The following is a 22929-nucleotide window of genomic DNA, read 5'->3' on the forward strand; positions in this document are numbered from 1 at the left end:
AGTGCTTGGGATTGAAGAGTGCTTGGGATTGAAGAGTGCTTGGGATTGAAGAGTGCTTGGGATTGAAGAGTGCTTGGGATTGAAGAGTGCTTGGGTTGAGGAGAGCTCCCCAGAAGCACAGTGGAAGTGAAAGATACAGAGAAAACAAGGGGACTGAAGATGAAGAGGGAGCAAGCTCAAGGCACAACTGGGGGTTCACGCTTGATTGCTTCCCAGGAGCTTTGGGAAATGTTTGACAGGCAGAGGGCACCATGGGCAGAGGCAAGAAGGGAAAGGAATAGCAGACAACTGAGTTCTTTCTTGCAGGATCAAAGTCCTCATGAGTTGACAGCTCGAAGGCCGTCAGAAGACAGGCCATCCAGGAAAACAGTGGGAGAACAAATCAGAGCAAAACAAGGCAGGAAAAGACAAGATTGTGGCAGCGACGAGGTACTCACCAGCTCAACTTCTCAAAAAAGTTCTTCTCACACAATCACCAGAGTCTTGATCGATCTGTACACAGTCAGCAGTATCTAGAGTGCAATCTAAAGCAGAGCAGCAGAGAGCAGAGGCAATACTCACCTTGAAGAAAGGAAGAGAAAGGAAGAATGAAAAGCGAGAGAAAGGAAGAGGTATTTATACCTGAGCTGTCCTCGAGCAGGCTGGCAGGGCAACAAGAACTGTTGAGGAACATGATCATGACCCGTTTGTGATCGTCGAACATTGCCATGGTTCATCGAATGGAAAGAATCCCAATGCGAAGAGAGCGGAGTTGTGGCCGTTGACAAGGCAATGTGTGGCGATTTGTGGTGTTGTGAAAGTTAAACTCCATCACGCGTTCATACACAACCCAAAGATTGGTTCAGCAGCTCTTCCTGTGGCAACATCACACAGTGTCCTTTTCTTCCTGTTGAACCTTATTCTCGGCCAGCATTCTTTCAGCAGCAAGAGGACGATAGATTCGAGAGGGAGACAGAGAGACAGAGACATAACATCCTGCGTTGAATGAATCAGAGCCCTCGACAATCCATTGACGGAGGGAGTTCTGCAGCTTTGCATCCAGCATTGAGATAAGAGACGTTGGAGCGAAGGAGTGCAGGTGGGAGCGGAGCGGAGCGTGTATTTCATGGGTCGACCAATCCTTCTTCGATCCTGCGGCGGAAAGTTTCTTGGTAAGGGATGGTGGAGGACTTGACAGGGCATTTGGAGCGGCTGAGACAAGGCCGCGTGTGTATGGTCAGTCATGCGGCTAATGTGAGGTTCGAGATGAAAGCTTCAGTGTAACTGGACGACTGCGACGACAACACGGTGGCCATACACTGATCGCCGTGGTTGCTGGGTGCAGTTCAGCGGAGGGCGGAACTTGAAGCTGTGGCGGGGGAGTTCTTCAAGGGAACCATTGAAGTTGGACTGCGGCGGGATATGGTTTTGGCTGCCCAAGCAACCAGCCTCTCGAAAGTCCAGATGGACAGAGGCGAGGTCACGGGGAATCAAGAAAACAACCAACTTAAACACGAATTCCAAACAGATAACAAAGTCGTCAGCAGGGGTACAAGGATGGCTCAGTGGCAGGAAAAGTGCGGGAGCATGACTGGCCAGTTTGGCGGGCAGTGAGATATCCAACAACCACCCTTATTTTCAAGGCTTCAGAGGAACCTTTAGAAAAGTACTTTGGCTCGTTTTGCAAACACAGCAGCTGCAGTGCCTTTGCCGACAGTTGCGTCATGAGCCGTTGCTGCTGAAGGGATCAATCAAGCAAGTGCAAAGCTGGCACAACGAAACATTCCATACCAACACCGCTGGCATTACCTCTGCAAAGTGCACGAGAACACCTTGAAGGGCTTCCCATTCACTGGCTGGCACCCACCAGAGCATGACTGGGGGCGGAACTGACCATATTTGCTGTCTAATTGTGCCGCATGAAACCTGCTGGCAACGACTGTCGTTGAAAGTAAATTGTGTGGTATTGCAGCCTTGCTTAGTCATAGACTGCTGCGCAGACCAAATACTGTAAAAAATAATATGGGCCGCACAGTGGACCACCCCAGCCTCGTCTACGGTATTCATTCCAAAGCAACCAAGTACCCTCAGGCGAGAGCCTTCGCTTGAGGAATCCCAAGAGCTCGCGTCCGATTAAAATATGTCTTGTGTCTATTCTCTGCATACGAGCCTATACAGGCTTACGCTAGTCGTTCTGTCCGCAACCATGTCGTCTTATTAATATATCAACAGAACAGCCAGTGTGTTCACCGCGAGTGCCGCTTCTTCTCCCGCGTAGTTGCACGGCCAGAAGGTCGATGCAGGTATCCAACCAAACGTGATACTGCTGCCATCCAAAAGCCTGCTTCTGAGATGCACGTTCTGAGACGTCCGCCGTTAAATGAATGCTGGACCCTCCCCCGCCATGCTCTGCCCGCTGCCACTCACACTCTTTTCGCTGCTTCGACTCTTTTCGCTTCTTCGGCTCTTTAAAAAGCTGCTGACCATCCTCTTACTGTTGAACAAACCGAGCACTTTGCTGGTGTTTCGAGTCGACGTGGAAGACTCCAAGGGCCCTGTCCCTGCTCCAGGCGCTCCATACTCGGTTGGCTCGTTCACATTATCCGATTCGGGTTTTGGTGGGACACAGGGTGCAACACTCAACCGACTGTTCCCTATGGTGTCTGGATGGCCTGGGGTCCGCTTGCCCAGATACATGCTGTCAAACGGGCGATTATGGGGTGGTACATCCATATTGAACGGTCGGCTAAGTCGGGCAACCAGGTGGTCCTTCACCTTCTCGCTGGGGCTGTCGTCGCGGTGGCTGGGCGTGGTTGAGCTTGTAGTTAACACTGTTCGAGGAGTGGTATGCAGTCCTTTCTGAGCGGAGAAGGCGGGTTCGCTGGCCTTTTTTCTGAGCCTTCCCGTCGTATTCCCGTTTCGGAACTGCAGTTGCAGCTTACCGGGCGTGCTCAAAGGAGGAGAGTCGTTCCGGTCTGCCGGGATATTTTCCTTGCCCGACTCGTGTTGCCTCGTCATGATTTGACTTTTCTTCTCCCTTAGCATTCTGGCTAGGTTTCCTGGACTGAGCTTCCTTGCACTGTCGACCATCTTCTTGCCCTCCTCCACCTGGTTAGGAATAGGCTTCAAGGCCTCTCCCCCAGCTCTATTCAGCATGCCTGTATGGCTGGTGGCGGCGAAATTGCTCCTTGGCCTTGAGACGTTGTTGTCACGGATGAACTTTACAGCACCAAGCCTCCGCGAATCATCGGAGGCATTCGACTGAGCTGTAGCATTAGAGACCTCTCTTTCGTCGCTTCTCGGATTACCACCAGACCATACCTGTGCCAGCTCTCTTGTCTGAGCACTGCTTTGGACATCTCCATCACCTCGTTGAGCACTTGGGCCATCTGACCATGGATTCCATTCAGAACATTGCACCTGCTTTACGCTGAGGTTGTCGCTCCCTGAAAGTGTCCTGGGGCCCGGACGACAATACACAGTTGGCATGATGGTGGCCATGCCAGCCAAGTCGGTTGCAGCATCAGTAGGCAGTGACAATTCCTCTGAACTCCAGATGGGGGATCTATACTCGTCGTTGACACCGCCGTTTGTTGTGCGCGAGTAGACACTTTCACTGCTGAACCCAAAGTGACGCCGATCCATCAACTGATTGCTCGTATCATGATTGTATTCCGCGCCAGTTTTCTCGAGATCCGATTCCTCACCCAAATTGCTGCTTCGCTTGTGAACCCGGTTGTCCTGCAGAAACTTCTTAAATGGACTCGGCGCAGAAGGATTTTGTTCGCTAGAGAATGGGAAAAAGCTTGACTGTGTCTCCTGCATTGCAAGTCGCTCCCTTCTCCGTTCCAGATTTTCCTTATGCTGTTCAGGTGTCATGCCACCCTCGGGTTGGTCCCAGGAGCAAGAACGGCTGCTGAATTGTCCACCGTGATTTTCGGCAGGCACCGTGGTCAGAGAAGAGTCACTATGCACGACGCGAATCGTGGGTCTGGCATTGGTCGGGACATTGACCACGGTGTCAGTCTCCTGATTAATGGCCTCAAATGCCAGTCGTGTCCTTTCAATCTCGGCTTCTTCCTGGTTGATACGCTTTATCAAAGCCGAGTAGATCCGTTGACTGTCTACCACGGGCATCGTAAGTCCATTCTCCGGAGTTGGCTGTAACGGTTCTCGAAACAATGAGACACCGCCAAAGTGGCGACCTGCCGAAGAAGAAGGCTGATGCGGCCCACCATCTTCCTTGATAATGGACAAGCGATTACGCTCCATTGGCCCGGAACGAAGACCGATAGAGCCCGTCATGCTTGAGTTGGTCCAACTAGTCACACGGGATCGTGTATTGGAATGTAGGCTCTCACGACTGGCAGCCAGATCGAGGTTGTACGGGACCTGGTCTTGGTGCTCTAGGGGTTCGTTCTCGGCAGAGGACGGGATATACACGCTCTGGCGTCGATGCTGATTCTCTTCGTCAGTGCAGTATGCGTCAAACCCACTTATAGATTCTGTGTCGGCCGGGAGCTCGCGGAAATGGGTCCGTTGAGCCTCGAGTTGCTGAGGCGGGATATCGCAGCTACCCTTCCCAGACTTTCCCAGTGCCTTGCGGAGTTTAGCCCGCAAAGAAACTGACAATGACCTCTTATCCGGATCTGTCTGAGGACAATGGTAACCATTTCCCAAGGGAATGGGATATTTTCCTGAATCCGCACTATGAGGTGACATGCACTCTCTGCTCAACGGATTGTGAACCGTATCTCTTCCAGATGCTGGGGGAACTGATTGCCTGAGCTCCATATGTTGATGCTCCCCATCGAGGAACCGAGCTCGAGCAATCTTTATGGCTTCATCGTGGGCAGAATCTTCTGGTCTGGTGATGAACAAAGCGTTTTTACTTTTCGGGCGGAGTATTGTCAGTGATCGTTTGATCCGTAGTCGAAGACTGTTTGTCTGGAGAGCACCAAAACTAGTCGAGCGCCGAGGGATCCGGATGCGGCCCACTGGGCTCGACAGAGAATTATCCTGACTTCCCATCGTCCGACGACGGGTCGTCAGCATGGATTTTGCTCGATGAAGTCTTCTGTAGGAGGAAGGTAGTGCGCCATAATTCTCTGAAGCTGTCGCCGCTTCGGACGTACTCGAGGTGTGGGTATGATGACCTCCAAGCCTGGTGAAGCCGTTCGAGGATGGCCGCGGGACCGCTGTTCTTTTCGTGGTACGCAAGGTCTTGTTCAGGAGCCCTGTCCCCACAGGTTTGTGTCTGCGTGGCGTAGTCCAAGAAGGAAGCCCTTTCGACCTAGTTCGTTTCGACGGAGGAGTGACCTGCCCTGGGAAGCTCCTCTCCGACAAATCGCTCTCTGACGAAGGGTACCTCTTCCACCAACGTTTCATCGCCTTTCTGGCAGCTATCTTTGCAACAATCCGGCGGTCGTTGTCTCTTCTGGCGGAGGAGTCGCTTGCTGCATCTGATTTCAGAGGTTTAGGTTTTGCGTTTTGAAGACCAGGAAGCAACGCACCCTTCATGAATTTCTGTTTCAGTAGGTCAAGGCTGGACACCCGCCTGGGCTGCCGCTCTATCCGCCTTTGTTCCTCTTGCCAATTGTCCATATCCAAAATCCAGTGCACGAAAGGAGGATACAACAATGTAAATGCGGTAGTGAAAGCAGGTGGAAACTCGGCTGGGGTACTCGGGATGAGGAGCGGAGGTGACCAGAAGCAGGCATCCTACGTGCCTAGACAAGCATTACTTGTTGGCGATGGAGAGCTTGTACAATGGGCAACTGCGAGGACGCAGCAGAGGTCCTGCCCCGTCCTGGTCCAAGTTTGCTTGCCTTCATGTTGCGCAAGCACTTCGTTGACTACGCAACTTGAGCGCCATTTGCTTCAACTCCAGGATCGCTTTCATTTTGCGTGCTCGTACTGTCAGCTGCTCGTTCTTCGACGGTTCGGTAGCCCAAGAACATCACAAGCATGAAAATATCGTACAAGATTTTTAGCGAACCGGCAAGAACGAATGCAAGACCAAATAGATGTCGGTTCACAAGAATGCCTGTAATGACGGGGCCCACACTTTGGCTGAGTGTCTTCACAACATTGACAACACCCATAACGGCGGTTCGTTCACTGGGGAGCACTGCAGCAGCGAGGAAAGCCTGACGAGGTGCCTGGTCCATACTGTTGGTGCTGGCGCGGAAGAGCAAGAGTGTCATAGCCAGGGCGGAATTGCTGGGCAGCGGGATAGCTGCGAGGGCTAGTGAGGCGGGAACATGGGTGAAGACCATGGTCTTGATCAGACCGATGCGTCGGGCCAGAGCCGGTGCAGCCAAGTTTGACAAAGAGGATAAGATACTTGCAACGAAGAACAAGCTGCCCAGCTGACCCTCGGGTAGGTTGAATTTGAGGTTGAAGAAATAGTTCATCCAAGATACCGGTGCCAGGCCGGATGCGACACTATCCATCGCAAAAAGAAGACACAGCTTGAGGAGGATGCCCCTTGTTTCTCGTGATATATTGGGGAGCAGATTCCGGGCGGAAAACTTGAAGCGCGTTGCAGCTGAATTTGAACCATCGTGTTTGGCAGTGGACTCCTCGCCGTCTCGAAGCAGCGGAGAAGCTTCGTCGACTGACGTTTGTGATGGACCCCGTGGCGGAGATACGACCTTCTCCTCTAGTTCACATCTGTTGCTCAGCATGAATACGAGGCTGCATTTGAGTAGACCAAACAGAGCATAGGCCCAGAAGACGAGGCGGTAGGACTCCAATGGCGACCACGAATGCTTGACTTGCAGAAGTTCCACGACCCAGCCGAAGACGATGTTGCCACAGGCGGCGCCAGTTGAACCTGCAATGAAGTACCATGCCAGGATAGCACTCCTTTCTACAGAAGGAGTGAGGTGGGAGATGATTGATTCTTCAATTGCTTTGAATGGTCCTATTTCATTCCCGCTAGATGCAATCAGTGGACAGCTTCGAGGGCTCGTCAGGGCAGCGATGGTACTGTACCTTGGACTGATGACGCCGACCACGCTGGCCAACAGCAAGACCCAGAAGTTGTCGGACAATGCAAACACGATGCCACTCACGGCCATCAAGAATGCCCCCACGGCCAGCATTGGCCGTCTGCCAACTCTGTCCGCAACAACGGTCAAGACCAGGCTGATCAATACATCGCCCAGCAGGGTCAAGGTCATGAACAGGCCAATCTTCTGCTTGGAGATATCCAGGCTTGACAAGTACAGGACGAGAATGAGGGTGGAACCTCCGTATGCAAAGAATCGGAAGTATCGTTGAAGGCAGAGGATCTTGGTATCTCGAGGCGCCGCCAGCCATGCTTGCAGTCCGATCTCCGTATAGAGTCTGTGAAAAACTCCGGCCAACATGGTCAAGGTAACTCCCAAAGCCTTCCCATCCGTTCCCTCCGACGTCTGTCCGGCCATGTTCGAATAGGGAGGAGTTACAGTTGGCTTGGCCGAAAAGTGCAATTTTGAACAGCAACAAAAGCACCGATATAGCTGGAAATGGTTCAATGGGAAGAGGCCGATAACTTGGCGGTTTCAGGCAGCAAGATTATTTTAGCAGTACAGTATATGTCATAATTCGGGGCCCCAGCAGTTCCGGGCTCGGGATGGTCAAGTATGGGATCCACAGACATGGCTGCGCACGTGCAGAGAGCGGAATCGGATGTCGGTTCAAGTTGCGAGATCGATTCGTTTCATCGTCACACTTTATAACAGGTCTAGCCGACTTGTATAATTCGAGATACTATATATACATCCAGCTCGTATCCAACAAGTAGAAACAGCCCCAGTACAATGAAAACCGAGGATAATGTGGCAAGAGTAGGAAAGGGCGTTTTCCAACTCATTGCCGCGAAAACCAGCCTGCCCATATGTTGCCTTTTGAGCATTTCCGTCAATACGCCTCCATTTTCGTTGTCTGATTGGCTGAGGCGGTCAATTGGTCCGACTCTTCGATGAAGTATGTAATCGGAAAACGGCCGAAAGATGACATGCTTGTCACCATTGACCAGATAAAGCAGAGGCCGAAGTCGAAGTCAATGCCCATACAGGAAAAAGAAAGTACCAAACAATCCCAACTCCATCGCTAAAGAAAAGAACAATTGGGTTATCGAGAACAAAAAGAAGTGGCATTCATTGCCTGTCTGGTTGAAGCGGTGTATCCAGAGGAGAATAGGCGGTGAGTTTGGCCGAAAGAATTGTCGGGGTATTGAAAAGGTCGTAAGGTATCCAGGTCGTACAGGTGCGGTTCATTAGGGCGTGGCCAGCATACCAGATGCATGGCAGAAAAAGAGGATCGTACAGTCATAGTAGTGTATGGTGAGTGGTGGTGGATGGTGATAATGGATACCCAAGTCTTTGGTGCGTCGGGCATTATCTGATTTCGTCCGCAGACCACAGCGACATGGTGACATGATCAGACCCGGCTAACGTTGAGCGTGTCTCGGACTGAAGGTTGGGCGGCTGGGACAGAACAGATCGGAATAGTCTGCCCGGTCGAGTGCGGAAGTTGTACATCTGGACGGGCAGGAATGTCAACAATAATTCGTAGATGTATTAGTATATGAGTCGAACAGAACATACTCGGCACTCTGGACACTTGCCGCCAACAGTATCGCATCGCCCGCGACATCCGCGTGGCTGATTCGCGCAGGAGAACATGGGTGTGGACTGGCTTGTGGACTGCTAGTACTGATGAGGCTTCACCGAGACCACTGCAGATCGATACGCGTGGCTACTTTTCTTTGCAAAAGACCGAAACGATGAAGATTGTCAGGGCAGGACAGTCGATCCAACAGTCGTGTATATAGAACGGCGAACAGACTTTGGCTGTGCTGCCCGCCGGCGAGAGCGTGGAAGTGATGACGTTACAGGTGGTTATGGTTGCGCCGACCGGGAAAAGGGGGAACTTGGACCTGACGCCCAGGATGTGAGGGATATTTTCTTTGTTCTGCCAGTGGTATGCAGCGTGTCGACACGATCGGAAGGTGGAGATGTCCAAGTTGTGGAAGACCGGAACTTGACGTGATGTACTGAGGAATGTCAACAGCTGAGAACAGTATATCATGTGGTACGAGTGGTACAGTAGATGTTGGACTGGAGGGAGAGGGAGTATTCGAAGCCTGGGGAAGAAGCCGGTCAAATATTATTATTGTTTGGCCGCCTCTTTTTTACTGCTACTGTACAATACCACCACTGGCACTCAGGTAAGGATGGTGCCTGGACTGCAAGTTTCGCCGGTTGCACGCCATGGAATTAGGAACCCAATGCTGGCGCTTACCCGGGGAAGAGAAGGTGTGTTTAGGCTCCTCCGGCTTATCAGAACAACCCACCGCCAGGTGCCTGGATTGTGGTCTGGTGCCGGGCGGGCGCGGATGGAGCTGGGGCTGGGGTCGAGAAACGGTGCCTAGAGCTACAGGGAGTCGGTGCTGGAGCTTACAATTGTACCTAGGTGGTCTGGCTCCATACCAGAACCTTAGGAAACCTTCAATTTAGGCACACAGTAATAATGTCATTTATTCAAGGATGCGGCTGAGGAATTGCATAATGGATTGCAACTCTGCACTGCTACCTTTTGACGAAAACTTCGTATCCAGACTGCAGAATAAATAATATCACCGCTGCAAACGCATGCACTGCAGTGGCCGGGTGATCAGGCACTACTCCAGGTAACTTCCATCCCCAGCACTTCCGGGCAACTGAGCTCCACTGGCCGTCGTTGACACTTTGGCACCGTGACAGGCATTGACACTTCCTGGCACTGCATGGAGGCTGCGGCCCAAACTTGCGCAATAAATCAATCACCATCCCCTGTCTCCGGTCTCTCTCGTCCTACCACATCGTACCGCATCTCCGATCCGATCTGACCATGCACTGGCATTCTTGCATGATGGATGCCTTTTCCATCCCTGTCCTCATGCGACACGCCCGACGTTCGAACCCACGGGAGCCAAACACGGCTGTTTGCATTACAAGTACTACTAATGTCTTACGTGTTCATTTAGGACACACCACCCCGCCAACATTCCGCAGGCCGCATGTCATTGCGGTCGCGGGTTGAGTGGTGAGGCACTCTACCTAGCCAAGCACAGACAAAAATAAAAAACTCGGCGGACGCGGATGGGATAGAATGGAATGGCGTCCTATTGTGCTTTGAGCCACACTCGATTGCAGGCAGGAAACTCAAGCACTGCAGTATATCAACTACGGTTACACAGTTTCTACGCGGTATCAAGAACACGCTCGCTCGACGGATGCTCCGGGTTTGCCGGACGACGCTGGGCTTGAGTTGCCGTTCCAATGTGCTGAAACTCAATTCTCGTTTTCCCTGCGCCGGTGACACCGGTTCCAAACATGAAACACTCGTTCAGGCTCACTCATGCACCTGAAGAATACTGACTTGGATGTTGACGAGAGCCTTTCCTCATCTCCACCCATCACTCTCCACTCCTTCACTTCGCACATGTTTACGTTCGTGGTTCATCCTACGCCCTTATCCGCCACGTGTGTTTGATTGCTTGCTTGCGTACGACTTTGAGGTCTTCGATTTCAGGTTCCTGGCAAGGGTCTCCTGTCCTGCGCCTCAGTGCAGAAGACGAGAGGGAGGGAGATATGGGTAAAAAGGGGAGGACCCCCCAGCTCCTTTCATTGGTGTCCAAGAGTTATATCCCATGTTTGTCGTTTGATTCGCCATGACCCTTCTTTCCATACGCGGCCGACTGCATTGCCTTGCACACAATGGACACGGCACAGCATCACTATAATACAACTACTATAATATCACAATCCAGCCCACGGCGGTCTCTGACGGTCCAGGCCTTTGACGGCTGCAGCGGTTTGGGGTCTCTTCCCGGTTTGGACCCGCTTCTCCAGTTTGCCCACTGCTACTCATCAGACGGGCATGCTATGCATGGTACTCGATTTCAACATTGCACTGCCAGTGTGTTGCATTCATCGTTGTTCAAGTTTGGCACAGTACCTACAGGCACTGCAAGCCATCAAACAGCAACCGCAGACGGCATTTGCATGAAACCTCGCCACAACTCGATCCTTCCAGCAAAGTACTACGTACCACGATCTGAATGATGAATACCTCGATGGTCAGTACTTGGATGAGTTCGGGCTCGTGATTCTTCGTGAAATCCATAAGCATCACTATCACACCACGCTCACCCGATCTGCTCGTCTACCAAAGTGCACACCTACCTTACATACCAGGTACCCGGGTCTGTAGTACTTAGTAGTAGCTCAGGTACTCCCCACAGGCGAGTGGATAGATATCGGATGATCTGCTGCCTGCAGAACGGCAGCCGCTTACTTCCGGCGCCCGGTCAGGTCAGGTCAGGTCAGGTCAGCCTTGCGATCACCGATCCGTGTGGAAAGTAGTACTGTTACATACTACCTTACATTGAGGGTAGGTAGGAGCCTCAGGCTCCGCTTCATCGATCTGCTGCAGTATCATCAATTCAGACACACTCCATCCCACGCACACACTTCGACTCTCTCCATAGTACTAAGTAGGTAGCAGTACCTATAGATAAATCGCAGTACCACTTGTGAAAGAAACCAGAACCTCCTTGAAAATCTTCGTCACCTTTTTTGTCGTCTTCATCGACTGGAAATTTGCCAGTCCCGGTTGTCGTGCTGATGATCCGTGCTCGTGCTTACCTCATGCTCACTCTTGATAACTAAAAAAATGAAAAAAAAATTCTGGATCGATTCCAAACCGATTCTATACCGGTTCTAAACCGATCCTATATCGATCGTATATCACTGATGCCTACTAGCCTCAAATTCTAAGTATAGTATTGTAAGCCACTGGCAGAGGAAAAGGGACTTCCGAATCATGATCAAGCGCGAGATGGCGAGATAACGTGATACAGAAACGTGTGCTATGTACAGTACATAGCACTTGACTGATATGCTACATCCTAGTATTCACTTTCGCCTGTTTGCACAGACAGGCACCTACTAGGCGACAGGCAGACACCTGGGGCCCAATCTGTACTGTAAATAAAGTGGATAGGCCCTGCCTGCTCGCTCGACCGACCGACCGGCCTATTCACTGATCAAATGGATGGAGACCCCAGAAATCGATTTCATGCATTTATATTCCGATCTCTAATATCACACACACACACACACACACACACCGTTGTTCGCGTGCGATCTTCTTCCCCGTCTTCATCTTCCACCTTACTACAAGTACATAGCACTAGGTAGGTACTAAGTAGATAGACATTTATCGACCAGAGTAGAATTGACAAAACCCCAATTGGGGTTTTTGAAATCAATCATGCAATCAACCATGCACACACCACGTACTCGCTCAGTGTCCACCATGACCGCCACGACCACTTCTAGTTCCTTCGCCTCCTCCCAGTCATCATGCCATCAACAACGACCTAAGAACCAACCACCCTCCCAGCGCACCCACCACAGTAGCCCCCAGCAAACCATTCCCTTCCCTCGTCAAGGCCAGATACGCCATCAACCCCACGAGCAATTCCTTCTTCCGCGCCGATGCCCTTCGACTCCTCCAGTTCGGATCAACGGGAAAGGGGGCCTTAGCCGCCGCCTTAGCTGCTGCTGCGTTCTGAGCATATAACCCTTCATCAACATTGCTGCTGTCGTCCTCCTGCTCAGTCGTAGCCTCCAGCGGTAGTATGGGCACCTTGACCGGCTTCAGCGGCACCTTTGCAGCCAGCGCCACGGGGCGATGATCCGAAGTAGCAAATATCGGCAGACACGTATATTTCGACACAGAAACCTTGGTCACTGCACCATCACAGTCACGCCCAGTTGTGTCATTATCATCATTATCATAACCGACGCCGCCGCCGTCGCCGCCGCCAGCAGCAGCAGCAGTAGGAGGAGAAGGAGGCTGCAAGAAGAAAATCCGATCACACCAACTTGGCCAGCGGTGCCTGGCCCACGGCCAGGCCGATAATCCCTCATCCAGAATGACAGGCTTCTTGCCGTCCAGACTGTATTTGTACGTTGGCGGGAAATCGATCGGCGCCTCCGTCAACCCATGCAGTGTCTTCCCTGCCTGGACTTGCTGCGTCAGCTGGTCCTCCGCCAACAGATGTCGAAAATGTCGAGGGTCGTTGATGTCGTTTGTGGGCTTGGGAAATCGCTCCTTGACGTCTTGCGCTGAGGGCGGGAGTAGAGATGTGCGGTAGTTGAGGTCGCCGGCGAAGAAGAGGTATGATTGAGCCGAATATATCCCATTCTCTGCTTCTGCTGCTGCTGCTGCTGCTGTAGTGGCGGATCCTCCTTGGTTAATAGTAGTATCTTTTTGTTGTTGGTGGTGGAGCAGAGGCCGCTCATCTTCTTCCTCTTGCCCTTGGAGTAAAGGCTCAGACTCCGATTCTGTCTGTTCGTGTTCGTCACGATCGCGTTTCTTTGGTTTAGACGTAGACTTCTTCTCTGGCACAAACACCAATCTTTGCACGATGTTCTTGTAATCCTCGTTGCGCTGTTCCAGTGCTTCTTCCATAGCTGCCAAATGGGCCGCCACAAAGGTCAATTGCATAACTTCTTCATTTGCTCCTTGTTGGTTATTGCCTCCAGCAGCGGATCCAGAGCCAGAGCCAGAGCGAGAGTCATGCGGCTTGTTATGGTTCAATCTGTACCCCAGCCGAGCGCCCACTGCGCCTTTATTCCCCATCTCGCTGACGCCCAGGCCGACTCCCGCCGTGCGAATCCAAGCGATATTGTCCACGACGTCTGCCCTTGCAAAGACCATGATGGCTGTAAGTCCCAGATTGCGCGTCACGACGTTGGCGTAGCTTGGCAAAGCCGAGTCAGTTGCAGAAGCACCACCACCACCACCACCACCACCACCACCACCACCACCACCACCACCAAGGCCAGCTGTGTTCGAATTAAACCGCTTACAAGCCAACCGAACCACTTCGCGAAACGCATCCAAGTACGGCGTGAGGAAGGACCCGCCGAGAAACGCGTATGCGATGGGCGCCAGTTCCTGCAGACACAGCACGAGCAATTCAGGTGGCCGCTCATGGTCGTTGAGTGCCGAGAACAAGTATGGCGCAAACACGTCTGGCTGCACGGGCGTCCGGCCACAGTTGAATGTGAGGATGTACAGGCTCAAATCGTCAGGACTTGATTTTGCATCACCAGAGCTGGGGGAGCTTGGGTATGCCTTTCTGCCAGGGGTGGTGGCCATGGTATCTGGTAGGACGTGCCAACTGGCGCCTTGGGAAATCGTCGAGCAGCAGAAGATCAACTTTGACAATGAGTTGGATTTCCTTTTGGAACTGACAATCAGATCCCAATCGGTGGTAAAAGGTAGGCCCCCCAATTGAAACAGTAAGTCCCCCGCGCCAGGATGGGTAGGAGTTGGCTGTGCCGACGATGCACAAACACGCGTCCTCTCTATCCACCCAAGTACTCTCTCAAAAATCCACCCCCTCTCGCTCCAGTTTACGCCCGTCTGGTCGTCTCGCTCTTGCGCCGAAGAAGGGGAAATGGCCCGAAAATGTCCCTGAATGCAGGCTTCGAGTACCTCGCGTAAAGTCGGTAGTACTGTAGGCACTGTAGGTTGAGAGCGCCTTACCGCCAAGTGGCACCAGCAGAGTAGTACTGTACTGTACTACTAGTAGTGGGCACAAGTAAGTACCTCGGATATAACACCTGCCACTGAATGGCTAAGTTGTTGCGGTAGAATATACCTTGGTACAGTAGGTCAATCATGCAATGCACTGGCAGCGTATAACTTGAAGTGCACCTCTGCTTGACCTTGGATAAACTGTCGTCATCAGGCTGGGCTGCTCTTGATTGAGTTAAACTAGACCGGATCTGGGCAAAACATCAGCCTTGCGCTACCAAAGGGAGCCGGGAGCCAATAATGCACCGCCCAACCACTGACCGCGGGCTACAGTACCACTTCTACAGGGCGGGAGTCGACAATGTCAAAATGAAAGATGTTAATTTCGTGCAATGAGTGACGCTCTTCTTTCCCGAGACAGGAGTAAATGAAAGCTTTTGGCATACTATTCGTCGTCGTCCGATTGGCCAACAAAGCCAAAACCACTTTCTGAGAAGCTACACAAGAATCATTCCAGCATTCGTCTAGTCGTAATATCGTCCCAGGGATCGTTTCCCACAGCAGAGCACTCTCCAGATCTACGTTCATGCTCACGCTAGCAGTGTTGACCGAGTCGACCTCGAACAGGCCTCAGTCCACGAACCCACGTATATTGCCATATCGTCTCGTAAATGCCCACTCATGTCGTCCACGTCGTCTTTCAATATGTCCTCGCTGGCGCTTGCTGTATGCAGTCAGACAAACATGTCAAAAGTTCAAAACGACCGTCAGGAACCGTAACCGACAGTTGTAAGTGCCATGTCTTTCGTGGTTGCATGGCCGTTTCGTGCAAACAGGATCCGTACTTCGTTATCCCATCCATTGCTCAAACAAAAGAAATTCGTTATCATTTCGTGCACTGGATCTATACCTGCTCCGAAAGGTCGCCAGACAGCAGCCGATCTGGCTCTGGTTAGCGCCTCCAACCAACAGGTGGCGGAGGTCGTCCACCCTTGTACACGATCTCCCGTTCAATGTATCGCTCTTCTTCCCGATCCCATGGTTGACGAGGTCGGGGCGGCGGTGGGGGTTCAATGGCAAGTGGGCGCGGAACCTCCTCTACCACTGGCGGAGGAGGCAAAACACGATTCTCCCATTCAATCTCTTTGACCCGCTTTCTTCGCTCTTTGCGGATATCCTCGGAAAGTCCAACAAGGCGAGCAACATCTTCCTAAAAGAAGTCAGTATATCAAATCATTCAGCTGGCGAACTGGTACTCACATATCGTAGATAAGACATGATATAATAGAAGTCATCCGTCTCTTCAAACTCATAGCCCATTTCTTGGATGGCTTCCTTGACAACCAGATCTTTGGTAATTTCGGTCCACAAGCCCTCCGTAGGATCTCGTTCTCTGCCGTATCGTCTGCCAATCTCTCCGTTCGCCGCTGGTACCGGCGCGGGGGCTGGCATGGGAGCCGGCAAGGGAGCTGGTCGACCAATCTCACTTGGATACGCATCATCAGGCACCCCGTCCGGAATGAACTTGCTCCGTCGTACGCCGTTGTATCGCTGCCAAGTGATCTCCTGACTGCCACCGCCAGCCCCATCCATTCGGACCCGACGTGTGCCGGGAGGTACATCGACTATAGCCCAATCTCTAGTTGCTCCATGGTAGCCCTCGCCTACGTAAGACCGTTCAACCGCACGCCTGTTGTAATATTCGGCCTCTTCTTGCACATCCCGATCGTAACTATAGTCATGACGAGCAGGAATCGGATCATAGTATGGATCTCGCGGAGGAGGGGGTGAGTAAGGTGCCAGTCCTCTGGGAGCAGCCGGACCCTCGTTCCGGTCAATGACAATGTCCTCCGCAGATGTTTGGCCGTTCCTAGTCTGGGTCCGACTGATTTGAATGCGCTCTTCTGAACGAGCCCGCGGGGCTGGGGGCGGAGGAGGCGGAGGGCTCGGTGGTGATGGCGGTCGAGAGATCACCCGAGGACGGGTGGGTATGGCGACCTCAAATCCGTGATCAATGTGACGATGATGCGTGATCACTTCTTGGTGTATGGTAGGAGCATTGATGACCTGAGGCTCTGGTGGTGGCGGTGGTGCAGCTGGTGCAGACGCAACGGATGGCGAAGGAGACCGCGACCGAGAATTCTTCCGAATGATGATTTCTTGTCTATCACGAGTACCAGCACGACCCTCGCGCTCCTCTTGACGAATAATGATCTCCTGGTTCGAGGCACTGCTAGACCGTCGAGGGCGAGATCTCGATCTGGCTCTCTCGTGTGACTTGGGACGTGACAAAGCATAGTCGTCGTATCGAGGAGAAAGGTTCTGTTCTTCACGGCGGATGATGACTTCTTCTCTGTCAACATCACCTCTGGCAGATCTGGCATAATCGCCTCTTCGGGAAACAACGTCGTCTCTATCATAATCTGCCTCGTACCGAACTCGACGGTCCCCTTCGTCCCGCCGGATGAGGATCTCCTCGCGTGAAGAATTCTGTTCACGTGCGGGAGGAGGTCGAAAATCTCGATCACGTTCTCGCTCCCTCTCGTCCCTTCGGATAATGATTTCGTCTCGCTCGCGATCACGGGTGGGTGGAGGTAGACGACGGTCCCTCTCTCGCTCATCTCGGCGGATGATAACCTCATCACGCTCGTAATCACGGTCTCGCTCCCTCAGCCGTGTAGGGGGCCTGGATATCGAGTCGTCCCGTTTCCTGACAATAATCTCCTCTTTTTCAAACTTACGTTCCGTTTCGGGCGAGGGAGACCGTCGCCGAGGTCGAGGAGCGAACTCAAAGTCTTCTCGTTCTCGCTTGGACAAGACGACGGGACCAGCAGAGGTTCGACCGTAACCATCTTGCAGAAAGTCCAGACCAGATCGAGGTCGTTCTCGGACATCGTCGCGAACAAGGACCTCTCGCTCTCTTTCCCGTTCACGCAGCACCGGAGTGCTACGACGGTAGTCTCTCTCTTCTTCTGTGTAGCGGTCATCGTAGACCCGGCGACCACCTCTAGAGGAGTATTCCCTTCGATCTTCGTAGCGGTCGATGGAGATGTCGTCGTCATACCGGCGCCCAGCCATGGCAAACGCGGCGGCCCCGTGTAATCGGCAGCGCCCTGACTCGTTGAGGTTTGCAGTTGAGTTGCACGAGCCAGCAGGCGGTCAGGTTGGGCTTGGATTGGTGCTAAAGCGGGCCGAGAACTAGCCTAGAACTCACTCTGGGGCTGCCGGGCCGTCAGAAGGATGGAAGAAGACTATGCTGTCTGGCGAGGTGAAGGTTGAAGAGATGTAAGAACGTTGGCGGGGTTGTGCGATATTATGCACGACCAAGAGAAGCCGAACACGCAGGTGGGACAATTCAAGTTGAGACACATGTGCAGCGCAGGCTCCTGACAGAGGCAGAGCTGAACACCAAGACGCTGCACTCTGCGGTGGCAGGCTGCAGAATACAGTCAACCCACTGGCGGTCAGGCGTGGAGTCCGAGTCTTTCCAGTTGGGGTTGCCAACGAGTGAGTGCCCAGGATGCGTGCCACTCAGGCTGGCAGTGAGCGGGTGGGCTTACAGTGCTCCTATTTGATTTAGGAGCTGAGGCTGCAATGTGGCCGGCAGGAGGTGGAAGCCGCCCCGTGGAGAAGACTTCAAGTTGAAGGAAAGGAAAGGAAAGGCCCGAGACGAATAACCAAACACTGCAGGTGACGTCGATGTCTGCACGGCAGCCCAATGGCCGTGACACCTCCCGGGCTTTTCATGCTGGTGGCCCGCCAGCACTGGCACTGCTACACTGGCAGTGCCTAGCAGCCATCAATCAGCCAACAGCCCGCCGCCAGCAACCACTGCCGCAGCATCATCACAAACCAGGGCTGAGCCCGCCGCGCTAAAGTGTACAGTCTATCGCGGTAGTAGTAAATCATGAGAACCGCTTGAAATGCGGTGGTCATTGGCGTTTGACCGGAGAGTCCACTAATGTATTCTTCTACCACCAGAACATTCTCACTCGGACTGGTTCGTAAACGGGCGCTTCCGGGCACCCGTCAAGCCAGCCCGGATCTGACGCGTTGACGGTGACCCGCCCTGCGCTGCTGTACAGTATCCCTGTTGTTGTAGAGCCCAAAAGACGTCAAGTCACGCCCTCCGGGTCGCCATCATCACGGCTACCACAGCCTGTGCTTGTTGAGTTTACTAGTAGCATGTGCAGGTCGTGTGGAGATGCAGTGGCCAAACACTGTCTGCCTTGGGCATCTTGTCGATCAGGTACCAAGTCGACTATCATGCCTACCTAGGTATACTTTATACAATCCATGGATGTTGTCCGCCGTCTTTCCGCTTTGTTTCAGCCAGGCATGCGAAAAGAAATGAACCACGACTTCTTTTCTTCATCTATATCATTGTCTCACTGTGCTTTTCAGTCCGAGGGGCGCGGACTTTGGGCAGGTCACGCCACACCAGGTATGTCCTTGAGTAGGTGACTTGCCAACTTTCATAATCCCGTCTCCCATTATCGCCATTAGAGCCCCTGGCAGACGAACACCACAGCAGGTCACGACAATGCTCATCGAGGTTCAGACGAGTTCGCCTGGTTTTCCTTTTTCCACACATACCGAACGCCAATTCATGCCAAAACGATGCCAGCCACCACACCGCCGGTGATGGCCCCCTTGTTATCTGGTGCTAAATGTACAATTTCCGCACTGGAACTCCTGATGCCGAGGTGAAGAACCAACTCTGAACTGTTGCGTGGAGGAAAGAAAGGACGTCTCATCGTAAGATCATTACGTCAAAAAGGACGCGAGTTTTCGTGCGAGCTTTATTTCTGAGACCAATGTCATAAACGAGTGGTGGTGCTCCGGAAAAGTCGAAGGCAGCCGACTGTATCATCTGCGGAAGAGGCAATGCGGTCACACGACCCGTTGCACTGAGCACCATTAGAGATTAAAGAATATTTTGTGGTTAAACCGACAGGACATGTTCAGTCTGGGTTGGCGACCTATTTCACCAGTTAGCCCATTGGTGCCAGAATCTGGAAATTTACACTCACCCGTAATTGCCGAGAGTAGTCCTGATTATCTTGAAGAGACACATTGCTAAGGCGGCTCTCATCGTGAATGTACAAGGCGTATGGGTTTAATCTCTGGTCCGTCGCCAAACTCCTCCGATCGAAGGGGGCGGATACGGTGGTGTCCGCGCTTCGCAGATCATTGCCCGGAGGCATTCCCGACGTGTTGATACGAGGAGTTTTATTGCCCAAGAGGCCCGAAGATGACAATTGGCTAACCTGGCGCGAAGGAATGTTGTTTGAGGGGGATGTCTCTCCTGTTCGAGGAATGAAGGTCGCGTCTGGTCCAGCTTGCATCTGCATCCTCTGATGTCGTCTTCGGAACCACAGCCACACTCCAATGCCGATGAGGGCGCCGATCCCAAGAGCAACACCTAGCACGATGCCAACCACTTTTCCGGTGCTTACACCACCTCCACCGGTGGAAGACTGGCCCAGAGTGGCGTCTGTGGATGATGGAGGGGTGATCACAACCGTTCGGACCTCACCAGTAACGGTCGTAACGCTGGTATACACTTCGGTCGGAGTCGGGCTCGATGTTGGAGAGGGTGTGGTCGAAGTGTCGGAAGATGTTGAGGAAGTAGAAGTAGGGCTAGAAGTAGTCTGGTATGTCTATGAGCAAAACGATCTTGACGCTTTTCAGATGTTACGAGGAAGAAGGGAAAGTAGCAAGGAACCCCGTCACAAGCAACAAATCTTCAAGGCAAACAAAGGAGACGGTTAAGCATACAGGAGGACTGGTTGAGGAGGTGGAGAAATCGCTCGAGTAATAGGTTACCGAAGTAGCCTCCTCGGAAGTCTCAGAGGATCCGGCCATTATAACGGCAGGAGACGAGGGGGAGGATGTAGTCCGGACACCGGAAGCAGGGAAAGACGATCCGGGATCGGCCAGGGAGGTACTAACCAACTGAGAAGAGGTCGCGGTCGCGGTCGCGGTCGCGGTCGCGGTCGCGGTCCTGGTTTTGGTGTTCGCTGTATTAGAACTCGATGCACCGGCTGTTCCCGCGGGGACTGCACCGCTCAAGAGGTAATAGCCGTATGTATCATTTTCAGTCGATCCACATAAATCTGAAGGGTAACCAGGACACGTTTGAGAGCAGCTGCCGGTGTCTTCTTGAGATGCAGGAACGTAGTTGGAACACCAGCAATTGTACCCTTGGAGAATAGCGAAGGCATATGATCCTTGACAGTGAGTTTCGCACGCTCCGTTAGACTGGTAGATGCTGTAGTCTGTTGAGACTGTATCAGCAGTTGAACAACAAAGCAGAAAAGACAAGAAGGCAGTTCTCGAAACTCACATGCTGGGTAAGAGCCCGCAGTGTTCTGAGAGGAGCAATAGGAGATATCCAATCCCTGAGCCGATGAGCTCAACAGCAAAATGGTGAGGACCCCGAGCAAGAGGCTGGCCCATTGTGTGTGATAAGAAGGTATTGTGAGCATCTTGAGAGGACAAACGATCCGCCGGCGGCCGGTATTGGATGTTCCTACTATTTCTGCATCTGAACCTTTGATCCTGTCCAACTCGTTTCTCGATTGTGCCGAGGAGTGATGCAAGGGAGCTCGGCCAGCTGCCAGCTATTGCATTGAGGGCTTGTTGATGTTGAGATGATTTTCGGGATGCAGAGTGGCTGAAGTGAAGTGAACTTGAGACCGCACTAAAATGGTGAAGAGGTGTTGTCGTGTGCACCCTGTTGTGCAAAGGCAGCGTCGTCGTGGTGACTATGCGCGCACAGCTGATGTGGTCGTCAAGTCGTGGCTGCTACAAGCGGAAACGACAGGATAAGCCAGGCTCAGGCGAGATATGGCAACCAGCGGGCAAGGTTCGGAATGGGAGACACGGCCGGCGAGGCAGAGAGTGTCTAGCTGGCCATCAGAGCTGCAACGTGATTACAGCTGCAATTACTGAGAAGGGGTATTGCAGTGTAAATGGAGTGAAGGTATCTTTGTAGCAGGCCCGGCGGAGTGAAAGCGGCGGTGGTGGTGGTGGTTGTTGAAGAGGAGAAAGATACGGTTTGCGAAAAAGCGACAGTAGTTGCCAGTGGTAGCAGTGGCAGTGACAGACAGCAGGACGGGCGGACAGGGTTGCAAGGGCCCGGCCGGAACAAATCTGAACCTGAATGGCAGAGACTGGGAACGGCAGCGAGAGAACCAGAGCCTGCCAGCCGAGCAAGTAAGAGAACAGTGCAGCCGGTGATGGTGGAACCAAGGTGGATGATGAAGTGGACTCGGATAACAAGCGGTTGGTACGTTGTAGACGCTGCTGAGGACTATGTCCACAATTTTGTTTCGAGGATCAACACGTCAAGAAATCAAGACCAGGCACCGGGGCGTCAAAGAGGCTAGCGGAAGCAACAGCACAGGCGCAGGGCTTCAGGCTCAAGCCCAGGCTGGCTCCCACAAGGCAAAAGGCCGCTGGATGAGGTGCCGTCATGGTGTGCGGTGAATGGTGAATGTTGCAAGCGAGAGCATTGTGTGGGTAGAAGCCAGGAACCAGGGTGCGCGAGAACCTACCAGCATGCAGAGAAAGTTGCGAGTTAGATGATACTAGTAGATCCCTAAGCCACTTGACCTTACCTACCTAGGTAGGTGCTAGATATTAGTTCTTAGGGTGCTACTCTATGTTAACAGGTGCAAGCGGAGTCTGTATCGGAAGCTACCTAGGTACCTAGGTAAGAAGAATCTATGGACGACGACAATGTACGTTATGCTGGACCGATAAAATGTGGTTCTGACAAGAGATCTCCCGATCTTGGTATAGGACATGTAGCAAGCAATTGAAAGTCTGGAATAACATGGATATGTATTGTATATGGCATTAACAACCCTTGACATTGTAAGTTGGCGACAGCGTACTCCAGGACAACATTGCACAGTTTTTACACGTGCAAATTGTGGTACATATAAAACATGTATTTTACCCTCTTTTTCCCTGCCGTGTTTTAGCTTTCGGCATCAAGTTGACATGATCGCCGCCGAATCGGCCGCCACGGCACTACTGGCATTGGGGATGCACAGAACTGCTTCAGCTGCCACTGCAGTGTGGCGCACCTTTTCTCCCTGCCGCTACCTGGTATATTTCGCCACCTCTGCAGGGGCTAGGTAGGTCGGCTAATAACATGAAGCTCCAACCCTGGCACAAATTGTTTGTGACTTGCTAGCACCACATCACTGTTCGTGAGGATTGTACTTTGGAGTCAAGGCTTCATTGTCGAGCCCTCTGTCCTTGCTCACTTGGTGAGGACCATGTTGGGCGAAAAAGAGGACGACACTCTCAAGAATGCATGTGGCAGGACATGTCGGAGACCGTAGG

At 52.5% G+C, this 22929-nt stretch overlaps 7 protein-coding genes across 8 annotated transcripts; 2 read left to right on the top strand and 5 right to left on the bottom strand.

Moving 5' to 3' along the window:
* Positions 1-47: 47 nt before the first annotated feature.
* Positions 48-2099, top strand: HMPREF1120_04997 (uncharacterized protein). The gene has a single exon (XM_009159146.1). The coding sequence runs from the start codon at positions 160-162 to the stop codon at positions 514-516; it is 357 nt and encodes a 118-aa protein (XP_009157394.1). The 5' UTR covers positions 48-159; the 3' UTR covers positions 517-2099.
* Positions 2100-2355: 256 nt separating this feature from the next.
* On the bottom strand, positions 2356-5583 carry HMPREF1120_04998 (uncharacterized protein; the record flags this gene model as incomplete). The annotated part of the gene is made up of 2 exons (XM_009159147.1): positions 2356-5441; positions 5493-5583. 2 exons carry the CDS (start codon positions 5581-5583, stop codon positions 2356-2358), a joined length of 3177 nt encoding a protein of 1058 aa, XP_009157395.1.
* Positions 5584-5834: 251 nt separating this feature from the next.
* On the bottom strand, positions 5835-7412 carry HMPREF1120_04999 (uncharacterized protein; the record flags this gene model as incomplete). The annotated part of the gene is made up of 1 exon (XM_009159148.1): positions 5835-7412. One exon carries the CDS (start codon positions 7410-7412, stop codon positions 5835-5837), a length of 1578 nt encoding a protein of 525 aa, XP_009157396.1.
* A 302-nt stretch (positions 7413-7714) lies between these two features.
* Positions 7715-11580, top strand: HMPREF1120_05000 (uncharacterized protein). Its single transcript, XM_009159149.1, has 3 exons — positions 7715-7953; positions 8015-9661; positions 9735-11580. The coding sequence occupies exon 3, from the start codon at positions 10731-10733 to the stop codon at positions 11076-11078; it is 348 nt and encodes a 115-aa protein (XP_009157397.1). The 5' UTR covers positions 7715-7953; positions 8015-9661; positions 9735-10730; the 3' UTR covers positions 11079-11580.
* Positions 11581-12085: 505 nt separating this feature from the next.
* HMPREF1120_05001 (uncharacterized protein) lies at positions 12086-14753 on the bottom strand. The gene has a single exon (XM_009159150.1). The coding sequence runs from the start codon at positions 14185-14187 to the stop codon at positions 12379-12381; it is 1809 nt and encodes a 602-aa protein (XP_009157398.1). The 5' UTR covers positions 14188-14753; the 3' UTR covers positions 12086-12378.
* Positions 14754-14917: 164 nt separating this feature from the next.
* Positions 14918-18326, bottom strand: HMPREF1120_05002 (uncharacterized protein). Its single transcript, XM_009159151.1, has 2 exons — positions 15829-18326; positions 14918-15778 (listed from the first exon to the last, which is right to left on the bottom strand). The coding sequence occupies exons 1-2, from the start codon at positions 17644-17646 to the stop codon at positions 15521-15523; spliced, it is 2076 nt and encodes a 691-aa protein (XP_009157399.1). The 5' UTR covers positions 17647-18326; the 3' UTR covers positions 14918-15520.
* Positions 18327-18493: 167 nt separating this feature from the next.
* On the bottom strand, positions 18494-22104 carry HMPREF1120_05003 (the record flags this gene model as incomplete). 2 transcript variants are annotated; one of them, XM_009159153.1, is made up of 4 exons in its annotated part: positions 20918-22104; positions 20524-20849; positions 19602-20222; positions 18494-19550 (listed from the first exon to the last, which is right to left on the bottom strand). In XM_009159153.1, exons 1-4 carry the CDS (start codon positions 21057-21059, stop codon positions 19533-19535), a joined length of 1107 nt encoding a protein of 368 aa, XP_009157401.1. In that variant the 5' UTR covers positions 21060-22104. The 2 variants fall into 2 exon arrangements, with proteins under 2 accessions (XP_009157401.1, XP_009157400.1); XM_009159152.1 differs by having other exon boundaries at positions 19533-19550; positions 20350-20849.
* Positions 22105-22929: the final 825 nt, after the last annotated feature.

This window comes from Exophiala dermatitidis (assembly GCF_000230625.1).
Source record: "Exophiala dermatitidis NIH/UT8656 unplaced genomic scaffold supercont1.4, whole genome shotgun sequence".
NCBI classification, from domain to species: domain Eukaryota; kingdom Fungi; phylum Ascomycota; class Eurotiomycetes; order Chaetothyriales; family Herpotrichiellaceae; genus Exophiala; species Exophiala dermatitidis.